Source organism: Mixophyes fleayi, chromosome 12, assembly GCF_038048845.1.
Source record: "Mixophyes fleayi isolate aMixFle1 chromosome 12, aMixFle1.hap1, whole genome shotgun sequence".
NCBI classification, from domain to species: Eukaryota; Metazoa; Chordata; class Amphibia; order Anura; family Limnodynastidae; genus Mixophyes; species Mixophyes fleayi.
The window spans coordinates 20875991-20897312 of record NC_134413.1 but is presented as its reverse complement, the minus strand read 5'-3'; the positions used below and the strand labels follow the sequence as shown (position 1 = coordinate 20897312).

Here is a 21322-nt window from a genome sequence, read left to right as displayed (position 1 = left end):
TGGAAAACAAAAAACAAAAATATGCATATTTTCACTTACGGATTCCAGTGTTCTTTAGAAATCCTGTAGAGGCTTGCGAACATGATGGGAAGGATGACATTTGAGTTCTCCTCTATTAAACTCATGATGTATTCATTGTTCCAATAATATAAAGCCCGTTCTGCCACCTTAAAAAAAGAAAAGAAAAAAGAAATTGGAGTTTCAATTAAGTGCACTGGTGATCTGTGGGGCTAGGAGCCGGTCTCCCATCAGTGATCTGTGGGGCTAGGAGCCGGTCTCCCATCAGTGATCTGTGGGGCTAGGTGCCGGTCTCCCATCAGTGATCAGTGCGGCTAGGAGCCGGTCTCCCATTAGTGATCAGTGTGGCTAGGAGCCGGTCTCCCATTAGTGATCTGTGGGGCTAGGAGCCGGTCTCCCATTAGTGATCAGTGGGGCTAGGAGCCGGTCTCCCATTAGTGATCAGTGTGGCTAGGAGCCGGTCTCCCATTAGTGATCAGTGTGGCTAGGAGCCGGTCTCCCATTAGTGATCAGTGTGGCTAGGAGCCGGTCTCCCATTAGTGATCTGTGGGGCTAGGAGCCGGTCTCCCATTAGTGATCTGTGGGGCTAGGAGCCGGTCTCCCATTAGTGATCTGTGGGGCTAGGAGCCGGTCTCCCATTAGTGATCTGTGGGGCTAGGAGCCGGTCTCCCATTAGTGATCTGTGGGGCTAGGAGCCGGTCTCCCATTAGTGATCAGTGGGGCTAGGAGCCGGTCTCCCATTAGTGATCAGTGTGGCTAGGAGCCGGTCTCCCATTAGTGATCAGTGGGGCTAGGAGCCGGTCTCCCATTAGTGATCAGTGGGGCTAGGAGCCGGTCTCCCATTAGTGATCTGTGGGGCTAGGAGCCGGTCTCCCATTAGTGATCTGTGGGGCTAGGAGCCGGTCTCCCATTAGTGATCTGTGGGGCTAGGAGCCGGTCTCCCATTAGTGATCTGTGGGGCTAGGAGCCGGTCTCCCATTAGTGATCTGTGGGGCTAGGAGCCGGTCTCCCATTAGTGATCTGTGGGGCTAGGAGCCGGTCTCCCATTAGTGATCTGTGGGGCTAGGAGCCGGTCTCCCATTAGTGATCTGTGGGGCTAGGAGCCGGTCTCCCATTAGTGATCAGTGTGGCTAGGAGCCAGTCTCCCATTAGTGATCAGTGGGGCTAGGAGCCGGTCTCCCATTAGTGATCAGTGGGGCTAGGAGCCGGTCTCCCATTAGTGATCAGTGGGGCTAGGAGCCGGTCTCCCATTAGTGATCTGTGGGGCTAGGAGCCGGTCTCCCATTAGTGATCTGTGGGGCTAGGAGTCGGTCTCCCATTAGTGATCTGTGGGGCTAGGAGCCGGTCTCCCATTAGTGATCTGTGGGGCTAGGAGCCGGTCTCCCATTAGTGATCTGTGGGGCTAGGAGCCGGTCTCCCATTAGTGATCAGTGGGGCTAGGAGCCGGTCTCCCATTAGTGATCAGTGCGGCTAGGAGCCGGTCTCCCATTAGTGATCAGTGCGGCTAGGAGCCGGTCTCCCATTAGTGATCAGTGTGGCTAGGAGCCGGTCTCCCATTAGTGATCTGTGGGGCTAGGAGCCGGTCTCCCATTAGTGATCTGTGGGGCTAGGAGCCGGTCTCCCATTAGTGATCAGTGTGGCTAGGAGCCGGTCTCCCATTAGTGATCTGTGGGGCTAGGAGCCGGTCTCCCATTAGTGATCAGTGCGGCTAGGAGCCGGTCTCCCATTAGTGATCAGTGCGGCTAGGAGCCGGTCTCCCATTAGTGATCAGTGCGGCTAGGAGCCGGTCTCCCATTAGTGATCAGTGCGGCTAGGAGCCGGTCTCCCATTAGTGATCAGTGCGGCTAGGAGCCGGTCTCCCATTAGTGATCAGTGCGGCTAGGAGCCGGTCTCCCATTAGTGATCAGTGCGGCTAGGAGCCGGTCTCCCATTAGTGATCAGTGCGGCTAGGAGCCGGTCTCCCATTAGTGATCAGTGCGGCTAGGAGCCGGTCTCCCATTAGTGATCTGTGGGGCTAGGAGCCGGTCTCCCATTAGTGATCAGTGCGGCTAGGAGCCGGTCTCCCATTAGTGATCAGTGCGGCTAGGAGCCGGTCTCCCATTAGTGATCAGTGCGGCTAGGAGCCGGTCTCCCATTAGTGATCAGTGCGGCTAGGAGCCGGTCTCCCATTAGTGATCAGTGCGGCTAGGAGCCGGTCTCCCATTAGTGATCAGTGCGGCTAGGAGCCGGTCTCCCATTAGTGATCAGTGCGGCTAGGAGCCGGTCTCCCATTAGTGATCAGTGTGGCTAGGAGCCGGTCTCCCATTAGTGATCAGTGCGGCTAGGAGCCGGTCTCCCATTAGTGATCAGTGCGGCTAGGAGCCGGTCTCCCATTAGTGATCTGTGGGGCTAGGAGCCGGTCTCCCATTAGTGATCTGTGGGGCTAGGAGCCGGTCTCCCATTAGTGATCAGTGCGGCTAGGAGCCGGTCTCCCATTAGTGATCTGTGGGGCTAGGAGCCAGTCTCCCATTAGTGATCAGTGCGGCTAGGAGCCGGTCTCCCATTAGTGATCTGTGGGGCTAGGAGCCGGTCTCCCATTAGTGATCTGTGGGGCTAGGAGCCGGTCTCCCATTAGTGATCTGTGGGGCTAGGAGCCGGTCTCCCATTAGTGATCTGTGGGGCTAGGAGCCGGTCTCCCATTAGTGATCTGTGGGGCTAGGAGCCGGTCTCCCATTAGTGATCAGTGTGGCTAGGAGCCGGTCTCCCATTAGTGATCAGTGTGGCTAGGAGCCGGTCTCCCATTAGTGATCTGTGGGGCTAGGAGCCGGTCTCCCATTAGTGATCTGTGGGGCTAGGAGCCGGTCTCCCATTAGTGATCTGTGGGGCTAGGAGCCGGTCTCCCATTAGTGATCTGTGGGGCTAGGAGCCGGTCTCCCATTAGTGATCTGTGGGGCTAGGAGAAAGTTAGCAATGTTTGTGGGTATGTAAGATGTTGCATCTTCTGGAGGGTGAATCAGGGAATTGTTTGTTAAATACACCCACATGCAATAATCTGTTAATATTTTTAGAATTATATTTAACGGGGGAAGAGACATTGGGGGGGGGAAGAGACACTGGGAGGGTTCAGCACGGGTTCAGAAATGGTGGAATCCAGAGACTGGCCTATATTTCTAATGGGACATGACATACAGAAAATAAGAAATTAAAGGGATGGTCATAAAGTAATGATAGAATGAACTTGAGTGACATTTTCCCTATTTCTACCACAAATCTGCAGCTTTACTTGAAAACCACAAAAGTATGCACAACTTGTCTTTCACAATATCGGGATGTGTACACTTCTGAAGCTGCTCAGAAGAAAAGTATCTGCAGAAACAGAAAAGCTTCACACACTCACATTGAGCACATTTATAATATCTATTTTCTAATAGTACACAATTAGCACCCTCTAGTGGTTCCTATGTATATTTGTTGTGTAATTTGAACGTACAAGAATAGTGAGAATATGAGGGAGATGGAACCAGGCTGTACTCAATGAGAACATCATGAAATTAAGTATCTTCAAAAAGGAGAGAGGATTTCTGGCAATACTCTGCTTCTAAAAACCGTTTATGTAATATAAACAATTTTGTAGTAAAGGGGATCTCATATGGAAATTTTGTTTAACTTTAGAAAAATACTTTGCCCAACAAGGTACAAATTTAGAACAAAATCTGGGAAGCATTCTGCGACCCCTCCAACAGTGATGAGAGAAAGTTACATTAAGTATTAACCTTTACATACTTGGAGCATGCAAGTCTATTGATGAACATTTTCTCTAGACCGCTATTAAAAAACTAGTAAAGAGCTCAAAACAGCACTGTGCGTGGAGTAACCTCAGCTTGCAGGTCTATATCACAGTTCACTAGTAATGGGAAATAGGAATTGACTGTTGCTGTGTTACTATATCAAATGCTTTTTACGATCTGTAGTTACATGATTAAAATCACTTAAACAGAAAAATCAAGAAATATGATTAGATTTGGGCAGATTATCCTGAAGAAAAAAAAGTGTTTCTATAATATTTCTTTGGATTACTAAATTAAATTATTTACAACCATCACATAAATATCTTACAAATAACGTTCCATTCTAAACTGTTAGTTTGCTTTAACCATGAAGTCACTTCCCTTTAAAATGACATTATCTATCTTAATATACCTTTACCTGTTTGCTTATCCCTTCTATTATTTAATGATAGAGATTATAAATTAGATACTAGCACCCACCCCCCCTCCCCCACAGGAGAATACGTGCCTGAAATGTGGAATCACAAAATTCTGCAGCCATCGACAGAATCCAACATTAAAGAGGCACTGGGCCATCTCCCAAACTAGGTTCTGGGCACTGAACCCCTACCACCTCCCAGATAATTGGGGGGTGGGTTTATATTCCCATTAAGGAGGTGTGCAAAAAATCTGTCAAATGAAGATAGATTTTTGTAGTGTAAACAACTTCTCCCAGGCCTTGTGAATGGAAACGAGGGAAGAGTTATTCTGAGTATATTCATTAAAGTCAGACACATTCTCAAAGTGGCAGTGTAATTAGAGTGTAATTTCATCTGATCATTTTCTTATGTAGATTTGTGAATTTAGACATGTAAATCTCTGTAAACATATTTTCAGCTTCTGCCATGTCTAACAATCTACACAGATCAAATTGCCTCAGTTATACTGTTTCTCTCATCATTAAAACTATCCTATATGTACGGATGTATTGTGCGCCGTTGTATTTATCCTATTGCTTCTGTTCTATGCATGTTTTATAAAACGTCATGGAAACCGAAATCCTAAGGTGTAACAGCCATACATACTTACACCATAACAGGATATTGAGGCTGCTGTACGGAGACACAGCTATGTCTTACTCAAGAAAATCATATAAAATACTGAAAATCAAATTAGCGGGACACTAATACCGCTTTCATACTGCCGCCCCGGCAATATCCCGGGTTTTTCAAGCCGGGTTTTTGCCGGGGCTTGGAGCGTCCCAGCTCAGAAACACCATTCATACTGCACCTCGGACCCGGGAATTTCCCGGGTTGACCCCATTCATACTGCACAAGCCTGTGCCCTGGCAATTTGTGGGAGTCATCACCAGAGCAGTTTTCATTGGCTGAAAAATGGTGATGTCATTGAAAGGTGACTGGTTTTGTGACGCATAAAGATGATGCAAAAGTGGGTGGTGATTGTTTACCACATTAGACAGGCAGACAGCCAATCAGCTTGTTTTCTGTGCAACCCGGGTTGAAAAACCCGGGTTGCACCATTCATAGTGCAGGCAACCCGGGTCCGACCCGGGAATTACCCCTCGATAAATCCCGGGTTGACTTGTACCATTCATACTGCACCAAGACCCGGGTCGTTTGAGCTCGCCCCGGCAAAAACCCGGGATTTTGGTGCAGTATGAATGGGGTATAAAGTGGAAATTAAGAACAAAGATATATCTATGTTCTTGTCAGACTAGTCACCTTGATGTTCATTCACCTTCAGCAATACCCACTCACCTGGAAATGAGGGCTGGAAACACACTTGGATATCTGTTTAAACAAAGGCTCCTGGATTTTGACAAATTGTGAAGGTTCAATGACGTCCAAGATCTCCTCCAGCTCTCCAAGAAACATGACCTGAGAAACAAAGACACAAAATAGAGCACACAGCTATCTAAGGAACTCCAAGGGGCAGATTTATCAAACCTATCAATAAGGAGATGTGGAGGTGAACACTAAGCAGATGTTTAATAAAGAAAGCCTGACAGCCATAATGGAACGTTTTGTGCCATGAGATAGACCACATTAGTTCCATTTTTGTGTATCAGTTTAATTAGGTAACCAAGATAAAGAGTTGATTTTCAAGATGTACGTAATAAAAGAACACACTGCAGCTCAGTTTCGTACTACACATGGTATTGCAGCTTTCTTTTTCATCATCACTGAGAACTATTATTCATACAGTGTCTGACTCACATTGTTGTCACTGTCAAAGAGTGGAACGGTGCTGAACATAAACAGTGCTCCTAGCAAACTACAAGACAACTATATCTGTAAGAGGATAACAGACTGAGACCCTCCTCAGTTATAATCACAGCCTGTGTCTTTTATAAAGTAAATATACAGGTCGTATTACGGTCATCCCTGCACATCTGCATTTGCAGCATCTACAGTGTACACTGGGCTCCCTGGCTTTGATTACCGCTCAACATACAACCAAACTTCAAAGGTATTGTCCACTTTTTGATAAACCTCCTTATGTACTAGGTGCCCTAAGTGCATTCATTTGGTGGGGTCACCACTGCACTGTTACCAATACTTATCCCCTGCTACTTCTGACCGAGCAGGGACGTGAGCTGCCACTGATGGAGGATGTCAGCCGCCGATGGCAGAGTGTGGCTGCTGCGCCTTTCCGGACAGATGCACATTCACTACCAAACTTCCAGAGGCAGATTTAATTATCCCAACCCCATGTGCAGCGCTTCTCTGCAGGATAACCACTATGAGATCGCAAGGTCAAAAGTGGACACATTTAATTTATTAGGTACACAGGAGAATTGAACTAACATTGTGGTGCAGAAACACTATCTAAAAGTAAAGAGTGCACAGTTATGGAAGAGCTACTGTGGTGGGAAACTCCTGAGTGGATTGCTGTGCTATGCCCGTACGTGTAATAGATAGGACACAGCTCTGTTACAAGGGGCATTCACTTAACTACTTCCTTACCAGCATTCGCTCCATGCCCCACACAGATGACTTGTTTACATAGAAATGTGCATTATTTTACAACTCACCTCTTTTTGACTACAAGTTTTTGGCCAGAATTTCATCAGTCCTCGAATGACCTAATAAATTAGTGACAAGCAAAAAGGTACAATTATCCACAGACCAGTAAAGCAAATTCAATCCAGAGATGTACATTACCAATACTCACCGGTTCTGTGAGGGAAGGGTCTTTTTCCAGAAACTGTACTATACAATATGCCAGCTGCAAAAAAAACACAAACAAAAAAGTAAGTTACAAACAGCTGATCCTACCATACATCTCTCCAAAGAATCATCTAATGCAACCTTTAAACCGAACATTCCATTTTATTTTCCCTGGAATACTCGGCCAAACTGAAAGATTCCAAAATTGTTCTGGTGCTGTCTATTCTGCCACAATCTCTACCCAATACTAAGTTATGCTAAAATAGCTTGTACACCTACATTTAGACCGCATGGTAGCAAACCCTTAATTCATGTTCTCTAGGACATAATGAAGCGAGACCAGGAACATTACATCCTGATTGCCATGGGTGGAGAAAATTGCGTAATTATATATATATATATATATATATATATATATATATAATATATATATATATATATATATATATATATAATATATATATATAATATATATATATATATATATATATATATATATATATATATATATATATATATATATATATATATATATATATATATATATATTATTTTTTTTAAACGTGTTAGAACAACCAGGACCCCAAATATTCAGTCTACCATATATTTAAACTCCTTAGGTTCTTCTTTTCCCATATGTTGTGGGCATACTATGTAGTGCATAGATTTTAGGTGTCTGTGTGGGATCACATTTGTAGGACCGATGTCCTCATTTAAACCCTAAGATATATTTACATGGGATTACACAGAGAGTCCAAGCAAACATTTATTTAAATATGCATTCAGTCAGTCATCTCTGGCCAAGGTCGTTCTAGCCAGGACTAATCAGCTTGTTTTCATAGTTTGGTAGCCTTGTAAATGACAGAGGGAGTTATGAGGACTTTATATAAAACTAGTGGAAAGTCTATACATAAATATAACAAAATCTGGTCAAGTGTAAGCCCAGAGAAACATTGCATTCCCCGGAGGACATTCTGATTGGCTCCTGGGTTGTCTAGCCCCTGCATGTACAATTAGTGATTTCTGTAACTTTCCTATCCTCATGCTGCATTACATGCACTCAGATCCTGTAACTGGATGGTTGCTTATTAGATTATTTCACGATTGTTTCATAAACCTCTCACAGATGGACTATCTATCTGTTTACTCTGTATCATCATCATTCCTCTGTGTTTTTATATTATTGTACCTCGGGTTTGATTGCTGTTTATTTATTTTTGTTTCCTTGTATGAGTGTTTACAATATGTAAAACCTTTCAATAAAACACCCTATTTAATAATGTAGCCATGTAAGAAAATATACTAGAAGATGAAAGTGGTTCAGGTCTCCATCTGTAAGAGAGACCATTGTTGCACCGCTAGGCGGCCTATATCATAGTGTCCTCTCCTTCAGAGTCACTTTATACCCCAGAATTAGAGTGTAAACTTGTAAATAAGCAAGAAAACAATCTACACTACATAAAGGGTCATAGTTCTATTATATAATACAGACGATAACAGAGAGCAGACACCTTACCTGTGCGTGGAAGAGGGATAAGCTCCTGACAGTATGGAGAGGAATCAGTACTTTCACAAGGAACTGTTTATGCTCAGCTTTCAGAGGTAATGCAAAGCCATTGATAATACTGTGATAGAAAAGAAACATAATGAACAAGTGACCCAATAAAACATATATGGAACCATATGAAATAAGAAAACTTTATAGAGTGGGTTTACACACTGGCTGGAAATAGATTATAATAAGAGGCTATCTTAAAGCTGCACTAGGAGGGGGAAAGAAAAAATATATTCACCCTACCCAGCGCTCCGCTCTCCAGAGCCAAGGGTGGGTTGAAGCTGCGGAGTACGGCGTAACCGAGCAAACCAATAAAAAGCCACAATCACGTGGACTCACTCTTATTGGTCCACCTGCTGACACCCAACAAGAGATATGAGGGTGCTAAATCCCAGGCGGAGGAGGCCTGGTTAAAACAGATTCAGCGTGCAGGTACCTAGGATGAATCTAATGGGATGCAGCAGGTAAATAAAATGGGAATGCTGCTTTAAAGAATATTTAATTTGATCCATTAAAAAAATACTGATATAGTTGTAAATAAATATACAAATTCTCCTATTAAAACACTTTTAGGTTGTTCTCCACGGGCTCACACATGCTCTCTTGCACATTTTACTAACTATATATTTATTTTATTTTTTTTAACTCCCTTCTGTGCTTTCAATTATATCAAATGGGAAATTTATTTTGCAGCCTCAGATAGGACACAAAACTGTTCTCTAGATACAATTGTATCCGACTCAGAGAGCACAGCCTGGACATGTCATATCACAGTGTAATACAATAAACCACTCAGCCCAATGAGAATCACAAAGGAAAGCTAGAAAGAAAAGTGATGCACGTCGTATAAGATGCAAGAGGACATGTACAAGTCAATACAGTACAGTCACCTGCAGATGGGAACTCTTCTAGGATATCTTCAGTGTATCGGAGATAATGATGCAAGTCATTGTCCTCTGTACTATACTCAAATTCAAGATCAAAGTGCATGAACGCAGTGCCCCTAAAAGCAGCATTCACTGTTAGTTCACAGACTTTAATAAACCTATTCCCCCTTAGTGGAGCTCTGGGAACATCACACTGAAACACTTTCCTAGGGCTTCTTAGCTTCTGTGGTGTAGAACCCACAATGTTCTTTGCTCACTACTTTAACATGGGAGCGGAGATGGGTGTGAGCAGGAGGATTGTTAAGAAGCTGCAGATTGTATGATTGTGGCTTCTTACTGGTCCACAAGAAAACACCCCCCTGCATCACACAGCCCCCAACCGAAACATGGGCTGAGAGACGAATGATAGAGACCTGACAGACAGGAGCGATTTTTTCCCCATGCTATCGGTATTGCTTTGGCGCGATGTCCACGCATCACATCAACGGTAATTGAATCCCCCCCCTAATAGTCTTATTAGCAGGGCATCAGTGTAATCATATCAAGTCAAATCAGCCTTATTTAAACAGGCTTGAGGCTTCTTTTTATTTAGCACAAACTGGTTTAAGTATAAAGCACTTGAAGGCTATATTGGATGCTCAAAATAATATTAAATAAGATAAATGAAATGAATGTACACTTACTGAGAATGGACATACCCTGCTTGCAATATATGTATTAAAAAAAAACAAAACTGTGTCTCTTACATATTGGCATAAGAGCTACTTACCTTCCTAATATTTCCAGCAGTTCTGCTACACCATTAAAGTGTTCAGTTTCATAAACAAATCTAAAAATGAAACAACAACACAATAAATAAAACCACAAATTAAATAATTACACCTGCACTACTTACTAGCAAGCCGGCCCTTAAAAATTCCATATACCTTTATATACAATATTAGAATATTATTTAAGGGACACAATATTCAATTACAAGAACAAAATCAGATTTTATTCAGCACAAAAAGCATTTGGATGCTCGATAACATTTGTATTGGAATCAAACATAAAGAGCGGCTTTCCTATTAAGGTGTGTTTGACTATCGTCGGATTACCTTGTTAACCCCTTAATATTCAGAGTGTTTTCGCCCCTTTGTGATCAGGCCAACTTTTAGGTTTTGACGATTTGCCACTTTTATCAGATAGAACTTTTTCTTACTTTGTCTACACAAGTAAATGCTATTTATTTATTCAGCACAAACAAGGTTTTATTCTGGTAGTATTCTACAACATATATTGGTTTATGTGTAGGGCTTTATAAAGACCAAATAATGAGAAACATTGTGGGGAGGGGGCCCTTTTCTATCATTCCTCCCAGTTACCATCAACCAATTAGTGCAACCACAAATATTTAAACCATAGTATTCGCCATAGTATTCAAATACCAAATAACCACTTTATTCAACGTCTGGCATAGTTATATGGTCCAGGAATAAAAGGTGGACATGTTTGGATGCGGATACAGGCATACCCATTTGCATTATTCCTAAGATAGGAAGAATGGGGAAGTATGGACAAGGCTGGAAAGACATATTCTAGAGGTACGGTCAACTTGGAGTAGCTCAGTCTATGTACCCTCTCACAGCAGTTAGAAGTGTCAGACTAAATTCATTATATTGTCCTCATTATGCTTGTGCGGGGGGTTACGGAGGGAAGAAGGTGCTTTATTTTACATTACATTTTGTTTTTAAACCAAAACTATTTTATTGCCTCTTTTTTTCTTACCATTATTAGATGTGGTGCTCTCTTGACCTATTAGCCGACTGCATGTAAAACTGGTTAATACAATCTAATGGTTATTGTAGCAGCAGAGATCTGATGTGAACCTCCCCTATACTGCCATTGGACAAGGAGAACACAAGAAACGCCCCCCTATAGTTCATTCCTCAAGTACAAAACACAATTTGAGCGCAGCGCGCTGCTAATTGGACAGTGATACCCCGGGTGCAGCTATGACAACATGTACGGGAGCATGTGGCCATCATTAAGTTAATCTTCTGCAACAAAAAGTTAACATTGCTTTTCTTATGCATGTTGCATTAATGTATAGCATACTGCAATGGAAGTTTTGTGAGAAGTTACAGAAAGGAAAATAAAAAAAATAAAAAATTGTACTACAATATAAATACTAAACATACTCACCGTAGAAAAATATTGTTAATCTGTTTTCGAATAAATGCTCTAAGTCCCAGAAATTTGCCATAAATTCTGTGTAAGACTGTTTTTAAATAGTCCCTTTCACGAGGGTCTTCACTGTCGAAGAGCTCTAAGAGCTTAAAAAAATAATAAAAATAAACAGATGCAAGTTAGTTTATTAAAGTCTAGACACTAGTTACGCTGGTTATGGACAACTAAAATAACCCACTCAACAAGGCACAAAAAGATTTCTTACTTTCCCAAAACACTTAGAGGTAAATGCATCAAGCTGCGGGTTTGAAAAGGTGGATATGTTGCCTATAGCAACTAGATTTTAATGATCATTTATTTAGAACATTCTACGAAATGACAACTAGAATCCGATTGGTTGCTATAGGCAACATCTCCACTTTTTCAAACCCGCAGCTTGATACATTTACCCCTTAGGCTGAATTAGTGAGTAGGGAATGTGTGTTATATCATCAGTTAATTCATCAATAGTATGACAAGTAGCAAGTTTGGAAGCAAAGCATTTTGTGCCAGGTTTAAGGTCATGTTGAATGATCACATTGTCTACAAGCATCTCCTTGCAAATAAAACATTTTAAACAACATTGAAGCAACATTACACAATGCACATGCTAAGTAAACACACTGAAGTCTCGTGATAAGATCTAAAATCCTCCCAGACCCAGGAGGTCCGCGTCAGGTCAGGAGAGGTGAATTATAAAGAAACACATACACTTTCCCATAACGTGATTATATGCATGGAATATATGGTGACAATATTTTTACTGTTCCTTTCCTATCTTAAAAAAAAAAAGAAGAAAAATGACGGAGAGAATGTGTTTTGAAGATCACATTTTAAAAAGTCTGACTTTGTTATTCATAAACACACTTATTTCACATGTACAACGGCTATAAGAAATTTTTACCCACTTTTGTATTTTTTACATTTTATTTTCTCACATCATGAAAGAAAAATGGATTTGTTTTGTAACTGTTGTCACATGGATTGTTCCTGTACATACACTTTATTTTACCCTTACCGACACTACGTTTCTGCACTGTAGAAGTGACAGCTGTGTATGGACAATATGCATCGGAGGTGTATGGACTAGGCTGTGTCACTTGGTAAGCCTTCACTATCCGAAGTCCAAAACAAAGTCTGCACTGGGCAACAGATCTTACTTGTTTATAGGAAAAGCTAAATTAAAAACAAACTGAACTCCAACTAAAGGTAAAACTTTCCAAAGCATAAAATCTGCCCCAGCATGCGATCCAGGTGTTACATACCAGAGTGCATCTGAAAAGGAGACAATTTTCTCGATGCCAAAGTCTAAATGTGTTGCATTATACACGCAGATAGCTCTAATTACTCTTGATAGTTGCACTATTTCACTAAAGTGCATACTATTCATATACACGTTTATGGTAATTTGTTTCAAGGTTATGAAATGCGCTATTTCAGTATCCGCCTCAGGCAACGGAAAGGAAGTCCCTACCTGCTACAGTGGCCTTTACCTGAGTGATGACCACGAGAAGTTTGAGAGTTTCCAGTCATTGGAATCCGGTATACAGAGCTGACCAGATGGCCACCTACACACAGTGCAGGCAGTCATTTAGTGGGCTAAATGGATATTCATAGGAATGTAGCCGAACCACTCACTAGGAACCAGTCCCACTTGTATACATGATGGCCTGGCATACATTCAAGCCAGGCAATACTCAGTGATATCCTAGAAAATTGAAAAACTGTACATTTGTTATAGCCCAGAAAACTAATGCCTCCACTGTAGGTAGGCGACAGGTCATCTTTAATTCCACGAGTCCCGTTGGTCAAAGATATTCGGAAATTCTTGACATGTAACATGTGCTCATGCCTAGCTGTAATATGCAGGATGTGGTGGATTATAGCACACTACTAACGCACAGAGGTGCAAGAATTGTCCACAATATGAACTTACAGCAACAACAAAAATGCATTATTTAGCAACTCGTAATAAGACTAAGGCTATTATTTACTAAGCTGCGGGTTTAAAAAAAGTGGGGATGTTGCCTATAGCAATCAATCAGGTTCTAGCTGTCATTTTGTAGAAGGTACTAAATCAATGAAAGCTAGAATCTGATTGGTTGCTATAGGCAACATCCCCACTTTTTCAAACACGCAGCTTAGTAAATCTAGCCCTAAGACTAAAAAAAAAGCCCACATAGGCGTAAACTTTTCTGGAATTTCAAGAGCAAACTTCACAAAAATGTACTGGACTTGAGATGTTACAAATATGCAGGTCAGACACTGAAAGCACCAGCTTAAAGGACTACAAGTAGGATCACTTCGAGACAAGTGTCTTTATCTACACTTAGATGCAAGTTTCTACTTTCTAATCAGTAACAAGAATCATCATTCCCTAAACTTGTGCCAAAAAGGGATACTTCTATATATTCTGGAGTTACGCTCAGTGCTGCATTTTTCATAGCAACACCAATTGTTCTACTTCCAGGAGACTCGCGTGACCTCTCACACTGGATCACATACACTTGATAAATTTTAATATTATATTCATATAACTGGTCATTAATAAAAATCTGCTAAAGTGAGGCTGTCACTTGCACTCAACTACACATGTAACAGATACATGGCCATCAGCTAATACCTTATCACACATTCAGCTCTTGCACTTTGTGGATACTGAGAAAATTCAGGGAAAACATAGCGGTTTAGAAAGGTATTGTATATAACACGATGAATAATGGGATATTAAATATTTACAAGTATAACCCATAGAAACACCAGAGAAAAACTCAGGAACACACAACTCGGTTATGACACTGTTAGTGATAAATGAGTTGGCCCACAAATTCATAATCTGCATAGTGATATCAATATATAACAATGGGAAAGTCAATGTTGGAACTAGCTCTTGATATTTAGAGTAAGGGCTTGTAAATATCAGGACTCAAAACTTGTTTAATGTGAGAGAAAGCCTAGTTCTGGCCTGGACAACCTGCGGCTCTCCAGGTGTTTTGAAACTACAAGCCCCAGCAGGCTTTGTCAGCCAATAGCTGGGACCTGTAGTTTCACAATACCTGGAGAGAAACACGTTGCCCGTACTTGGCGGAATTATATCTCTCTGATGTTATGGCTCAAAAAAATGGTAATAATAATAATAGTAATAATAATAATACAAAATAAAAGTAATAATAATAATAATAATAATAATAATAATAATAATAATAATAAAACAGACTTGTACAGACACAACTTCTGACAAATGTTTGCTTCAACGTTGCATTCGGCATTATAAACCGCTATAAGACTTGTATTGGAACGCTCATTTAGCGCCTGTAAACGCACTGTAGTACATTGTGCTGGAGCGCAGCTTTAAAACGCGTAAATGAGCATGTACTCAAAGCTCCCCTGAAGTGATGATTATGCATTATGCCTGTGTGTATGTAGCCTAATGAATTTGCTGATTAGTTTGCTTTGCTAATATCAGCAGCAATGGGAGGATAAATGCATTGTATATCCATGTTGCTGCATGAAAACAAGTGTCTGAACAGGGAAAAAAGCAGTACCATCTGTACACACTAGATGGCAGAAAATATCACATATTAAAAAGGAATCCAGATAAATCGACAGGAATGTTCCTATACGAACAGGAAGTAAAATGTCAACTCAAGTTATATTCCCTGTGCACAGTTTTTTCCCTTGATGCCCACCTCTAAGCCTAGGAGCTAAACGTGTTTTACAAATTTGTGCTAACTTACCTGGTTTGCATATGTCAGTATTGGCTAACCTGTGACACTCCAGGTGTTGTGAAACTACAAGTCCCAGCATACCCTTCCAGCAATAAGCTGCTATATATATTGGCAAAGAATGCTGGGACTTGTAGTTTCACAACACCTGGAGTGTCACAGGTTAGCTAACACTGGCATATGTCCTGCAAGTTTAACTAAATAATTTATGTTTTCAGCTTCTGTCTCTTCTTTTCATCCACGCACTTATATAATCGGGCAGAGCAGTTTATTTGTGTTGCTATGCTATCTGCACTTAAATCAAGTAACACTACCTGATGATATAAATACATGTCAGGAGCACACAGAAGGAAAAGATAAAAGCAAAGCGTTTAGTCAAAGTTGAGGGGGAAATGTACAAACCTAAGACATGTGAATAACTTCTGCTTCAGCTTTGTAACCTATGGGCTGGTTTTGAATAAAGTATGCATTTTATTTTCATTCATTGGTAGCCTTATAAATGAAAGCAACTTAATAGAATATAACTAACATGTGGTCCACACATGGACCGATGCAAGAGACTAGTGACTGGACCATCACTCAATAGGGCCACACTTGTAGGGACAAAATGAGAGGAGATCCTGCAGCAACTGGTCAGAAGATGAAGACTCACAGGCTGACCTCAGTCATCGTACAACCGTATTTTCCACACCTCCATACATTTCCCATCAATTTTAACTCATTTTGTTGACCACTTGACTGGTATTGGCTGTGATTTGTGGCCATCTTATGGATTAGGCAATGAGGTCTGTTCTCTATGGTAACTGTTACCATTACACTAATCCTGCTCATCACAGGTAAATATAATTATTTATATAATATCTCTGAAAAGAGATACTTAATGGCAACTGCAGAACTTGCGCTTGGCTTCCAAAACTTCCCAACAACAGTGAGACTGCATAGTAATTGTGGGTGTGCAGTCCTTACTGCAGATAACAGGAGGGAACGCTGAGATTTGAACAAGTGTGTTGGGGTATTAAAGATTTTTTCATGTTGGGCCATTTATAAAAGGTTAAAAAAACAAAACAAACCCTAAAAACATATCTTTAGCAGCCAATCACATTCTGTCATTTTTCTAGTAAAGTTTGAAAAATATAAGCAAGCACCTGGTTGGTCCAATTTTTCATGCGTCTTCCACAGTGCCAATATGGGGCTCTTGTAAACTACTGAGCCAGCGTAATTTTGTTATGGCGATTCAGTGTTTATAATTGGAGAATCCATTAAACTGGTTTGGAAAGCTAGGATCGGATTGGTTGCCATGGGAACAACTCCACTTTTCTTTTTTTAGAATTTATTTAACCTACTGCCAGGACTGGAAGCCACTTGACCTCTGTTTAGACTTTGTTCACACATCCAGGAGACTTCATCGTGAATCCGGTTGCTCACTACCATATACAGATGACCGAGATTAATAAACACAGTAACATTTGGGACAGTGTTCCGTGCAGCTCAGCCTGACTCTGTGGGAAGACTGCATATGTTCAAGACAACAACAACAAAATGTCCCTTCTGTAGTGATGCAATATTAAGCTGTATTGCCTTATCAAACCTTGTTGTGTATAAGAAACAAACCTTGACGACAAAATTACAAGCAGCTAATTTGCTGTGCTGTACGGCCCATCACGTTTTAAAAATACATCTGAAAAGGTTATTTTGGAAACGCTGGCTGCAGTGTTTGCATAATTTACAGGCTTATTATAGCTCGCTAAGAAAAAAGCGGATACATAAGTGAGCGCCAGTTACTATGAGACTAGACGGGATTCTTAAAATGTTTGTCTCTTAGCAACAAAGTCTAACACTGGATCTCCAACAAACTCAACTGGCACGGTAAGAGGAAGACATTGACCCTGCTTAGTATTAGGAGATCGCCATCTACGACTTGACACTGAACACATGCTGGGAGCCAGGAATAAGCTGATAATACCCATGTTTAGAGGGCGGGGAATTTTGTCTGGATTTGTGGCATTCCGGTTTGTTGGTGAATGGACATAAGTGTCCATAAAACCAAATATCCACTCTCTGTTCGTTCGTTTCAAATTGAATGTTTTACTTCTATCTGCTGGGAATAGTAAAGAGATTCAACCTGTACTCTCAAGCACTGTAGAAATATTGGTAAAAACTACACAACTGACGGCATCAACAAACGGAAAACTAATTTTGATAATAAAAATAGTAACAATGATATTACACAGGATCTAAGACTGCGGTGGGCAACAGGCTGCCCACGGCTGCTCACAACCTTATCAGAAAGGGGGGGCATCAGACTTCCCCATCACGCAGCATCAACTGCATAGTGTAGGGAGGTCACGCGGCATACCCGGAGGAGGGGGGAGTGCAGAGCGCTCTCCCTCCTCAATCTAGGTGGCCACCTTTGAAGGCTGGAGGGCCACACACGTCTATCACTGATTATAGTTATGGGCAGCACGGTGGCTTAGTGGTTAGCACTTATGCCTCACAGCACTGGGGTCATGAGTTCAATTCCCCACCATGGCCTTATTTGTGTGGAGTTTGTATGTTCCCCCTGTGTTTGCGTGGGTTTCCTCCGGGTGCTCCGGTTTCCTCTCACTCTCCAAAAACATACTAGTAGGGTAATTGGCTGCTATCAAATTGACCCTAGTCTCTCTCTCTCTCTGTGTATGTTAGGGGAATTTAGACTGTATGGGGCAGGAACTTATGTGAATGAGTTCTCTGTACAGCGCTGCAAAATCAGTGGCGCTATATAAATAAATGGTGGTGATGATGATGATGATAGTACCACTGTAAAGATAGGAGCCATTATGGAGAACCTCTAGTCTTGAGATTAACAAATGTGCAATCAGACACCGCAGTTCTGCATGTCACAAACTACTGTACTATTTAAACTGTTTTATCTACATACACCAAAGAAATATATTATAAAATAAAGGCTAATGCAACCTCAAATGCAAATGATGATGATAATTGCATCCCTTTGCAACAAACTAAGTACAAGTTATATGACTATAAATTTACAAGAGAAGGACCAACAAGACCTGAAATATTCCCTGTAGGTATGTTATTGTCTACTATAAGTTTGAAGGTTCTAATAGAGAATACTTAAGTACTAATCATTATCAAACATTAGTCATTACAATTTGATAGCCTTGTATAATATACTGTATTTTATGAATATTGAGAAAGCAACATCATTAAACTCAATGGATAAGTAGATCACTTAAAGAAGCTTATGCATCATCTCAATACCACTATATTTATTAGGACAGAGGTATAGATTCTTACAACATCACAAACATTTCACATATATTGTGTATAAACTAAAGCATGCATTATGCGCATTTGTTACATTTGACCAGGGAGCTTACCTGTAATACAAATTTTTGATCTATGTACTTTTTGGCAACACTGGGCTGGAATTCTTGGCTTTCCAAAAATCGTATGAAAAATTCATATACAAGCTGAAAGAAACACATGGAGAATAAAGGTCAGTGGTTCCCTATGGCCCATTCATCTTTAGCCTGCCGACTGTAGAACAGAAAATGCTATTGCAGAAGGATTAACATAGTAACATAGTTGATGAGGTTGAAAAAAAAAAAAAAAAAAAAAAAAAGACACCAGTCCATCAAGTTCAACCTATTTTGGATCCCCTGCGATCCCTCATTTATATTTGAAATTGATCCAAGGTAAGCAACCGCCGATCTGTTTCAATTGTGAAAATCCCCCCAGACCCAATATTACAGTCCTATTTTTACCCTGTATCTACTACTATCCTTCATTTTAATTAACGGACGGTCATATCCCTGAATACACTTTTCCGCAAGAAATTTGTCTAACCCTTTCTTAAACATATGTATTGAATCTGCCATTACAACCTTCCCTGGCAGTGAATGCCATATTTTGACTGCCCTTACTGTAAAGAACCCCTTCCTTTGCTGGTTGTGAAATTTCCTCTCCTCTAACCTTAGGGGGTGACCGCGTGTCCTGTGTATAGTCCGTGGGGTAAAAAGTTCCCTTGAAAGTTTTCTGTATTGACCCTTAAAAGTATTTGTACATAGTAATCATATCTCCTCTTAGACGCCTCTTTTCTAAAGTAAACATGCCTAAACTGGCTAATCTTTCCTCATAACTTAATGACTCAATGAGGATAAGATTTTGATAGGTCTGGCAATTCACAAAATAAAATGTTACCAACTACAAATGGGTCTAACAGTGTTAAAACAAGAGTCATGTTAAAACCAGACTATCAGTAGGTTTGGATCTTCATTCAGGAACAGTTTTTAAAGAATTGCAAAGAACTGGACGCTCTCAGAACGATGGTGCTATGACATGCCCGTCCCATGTTATCTTCTTGCTGGTGGAGCATAATTTGTCTCTTTAATTCAACATCAAGGTCAATGAAACAACTACATATTCATAAGTCTAGAACCTAATTAGTTCTTTTATGGATCAGAAGCTTTGGGCCCTGGAACATAGTGATTCCTACAGAAAGTAGACAAAGTATGAGGGAGAAATAACCAAAAGAAATTGAGGTGACCAAGTAAGTTCTGTTATAAACTTCTAAAGTGGATGTTACTTTGTATACTTTCAAGCTTGATAATCTGAATGGGAAGAGAGGAAGACTCTTCAGTGATGGCCAATGTAGAATCTAGAGCCACCCCTACGAATGTTCTGACCAAGTCATATGAGATCTAGGTAGAACATTTACTGTATCCCATAGTACCAAGAAAACGTAAACATTCCGTTTTCTAGGAATTCTGGGATTTTTGCTATGGAGTTATGACCCAGGAAGAGGAAACATTTAAAGAGTGTGCACGTTATGTGTTTGAAATACAGCTTTAAAAGTAGTAAAACAAACTATAGCTGTGGACATATATGAGCTGACTGGGTGGGAATGAGAGGAGATCTTGCTACTGTGAACCTGCACACAATGAGATTATTTGACATTTTAGGTCCTACTTCATACAAAACACAAATCTATGTTTAAAAATAAAATACTTTTCTGCATCATGATATATGTATTAACAACAGTAACCACTACATATCATTTAGTAAGTAATAACCTCTTCTCCTGTTTCCCAGGATAATAACGGATGGATAGCTTTGTAAGTAAGAGTATAGACACATTGGTGATACAAGGTCAAGTGCAACGAAGCACTTTATAAAAATCCAAGGTGCACATGTCATTCTTTCTGATCAACATCCCATTGTGCTTGTTTTGGCCAAGAAAATCTATAAACGGAACCCCAATCAGATGTCCTTTTGCCACTGTGTGGGAGAGAATTTAATTTGTTTTCTTGTTCAAGCTCTCGACAGTGAGCGAGACTAAGAATGTTTAATGCATGTACAGAATTTGACCTTGGCAATACCCTGTCTAACGCATCTTTGTACTCAGACTCATCACCTGGCTGAAAAATCTCTCGAAAACATCAGTAACACTATCTAGAGCATCAAGCTATAGAACAGTAATGTGCAACCGATGGCCCCCAGCAGCTCGACAAGCCTTTACCCCCAGATCTATGGCCTGCTGTGACTTATTCTCTGCTTTCTTACAGAAAGCAAAGAGTAAGACTGAACGTGGAGGGGGCAGCAGGCTTCAGTTTTATTTGACCTCCTCTGCACAACTCAAGGAGGTTACGTAGTACATCTAAAAATTGGAGGAGAGAGTAAGCAGTCTGTACCAAGAGGTCTCCCTCCATCTGTCGGTGACAAGGTAAGTGTGGGGGTCTGAGTGCATGTGGGGGTTCTGAGGGGCATTTAACGAGGAGTGATCTGGGGGGGTGCGGAGATCATTTTCAGGCTGTTTTTTTTATTTAATACTGTGATCAAGGGTAACATTCAGTATTTTTGAAGGTTAAAGGGCCACACGTGGCTCCTGAAATGCACCAAATTGGCCATCGCTGCCATACAAGCCCTTGGTAGGTCTGTTGCTGGGGGCAGGAGCAGCTGTATCACAAGATACTAGTGCCTTTGCTGCCCC

At 41.1% G+C, this 21322-nt stretch overlaps 1 protein-coding gene across 2 annotated transcripts in view; it reads right to left on the bottom strand.

Annotated features, from left to right (window-relative positions):
- The window catches only part of PPP2R5E (protein phosphatase 2 regulatory subunit B'epsilon), a 73526-nt gene that overhangs the window by 9264 nt on the left and 42940 nt on the right, over positions 1 to 21322 (bottom strand). For both annotated transcript variants that reach the window (XM_075192459.1, XM_075192458.1), the window contains exons 5-12: positions 18711 to 18803; positions 11582 to 11712; positions 10167 to 10226; positions 8472 to 8580; positions 6960 to 7013; positions 6820 to 6870; positions 5543 to 5662; positions 40 to 167 (exon numbers count right to left, since the gene is read on the bottom strand). In XM_075192459.1, coding sequence (XP_075048560.1) covers positions 40 to 167; positions 5543 to 5662; positions 6820 to 6870; positions 6960 to 7013; positions 8472 to 8580; positions 10167 to 10226; positions 11582 to 11712; positions 18711 to 18803 — 746 coding nt within the window. The remainder of the gene's footprint in view (positions 1 to 39; positions 168 to 5542; positions 5663 to 6819; positions 6871 to 6959; positions 7014 to 8471; positions 8581 to 10166; positions 10227 to 11581; positions 11713 to 18710; positions 18804 to 21322) is intronic.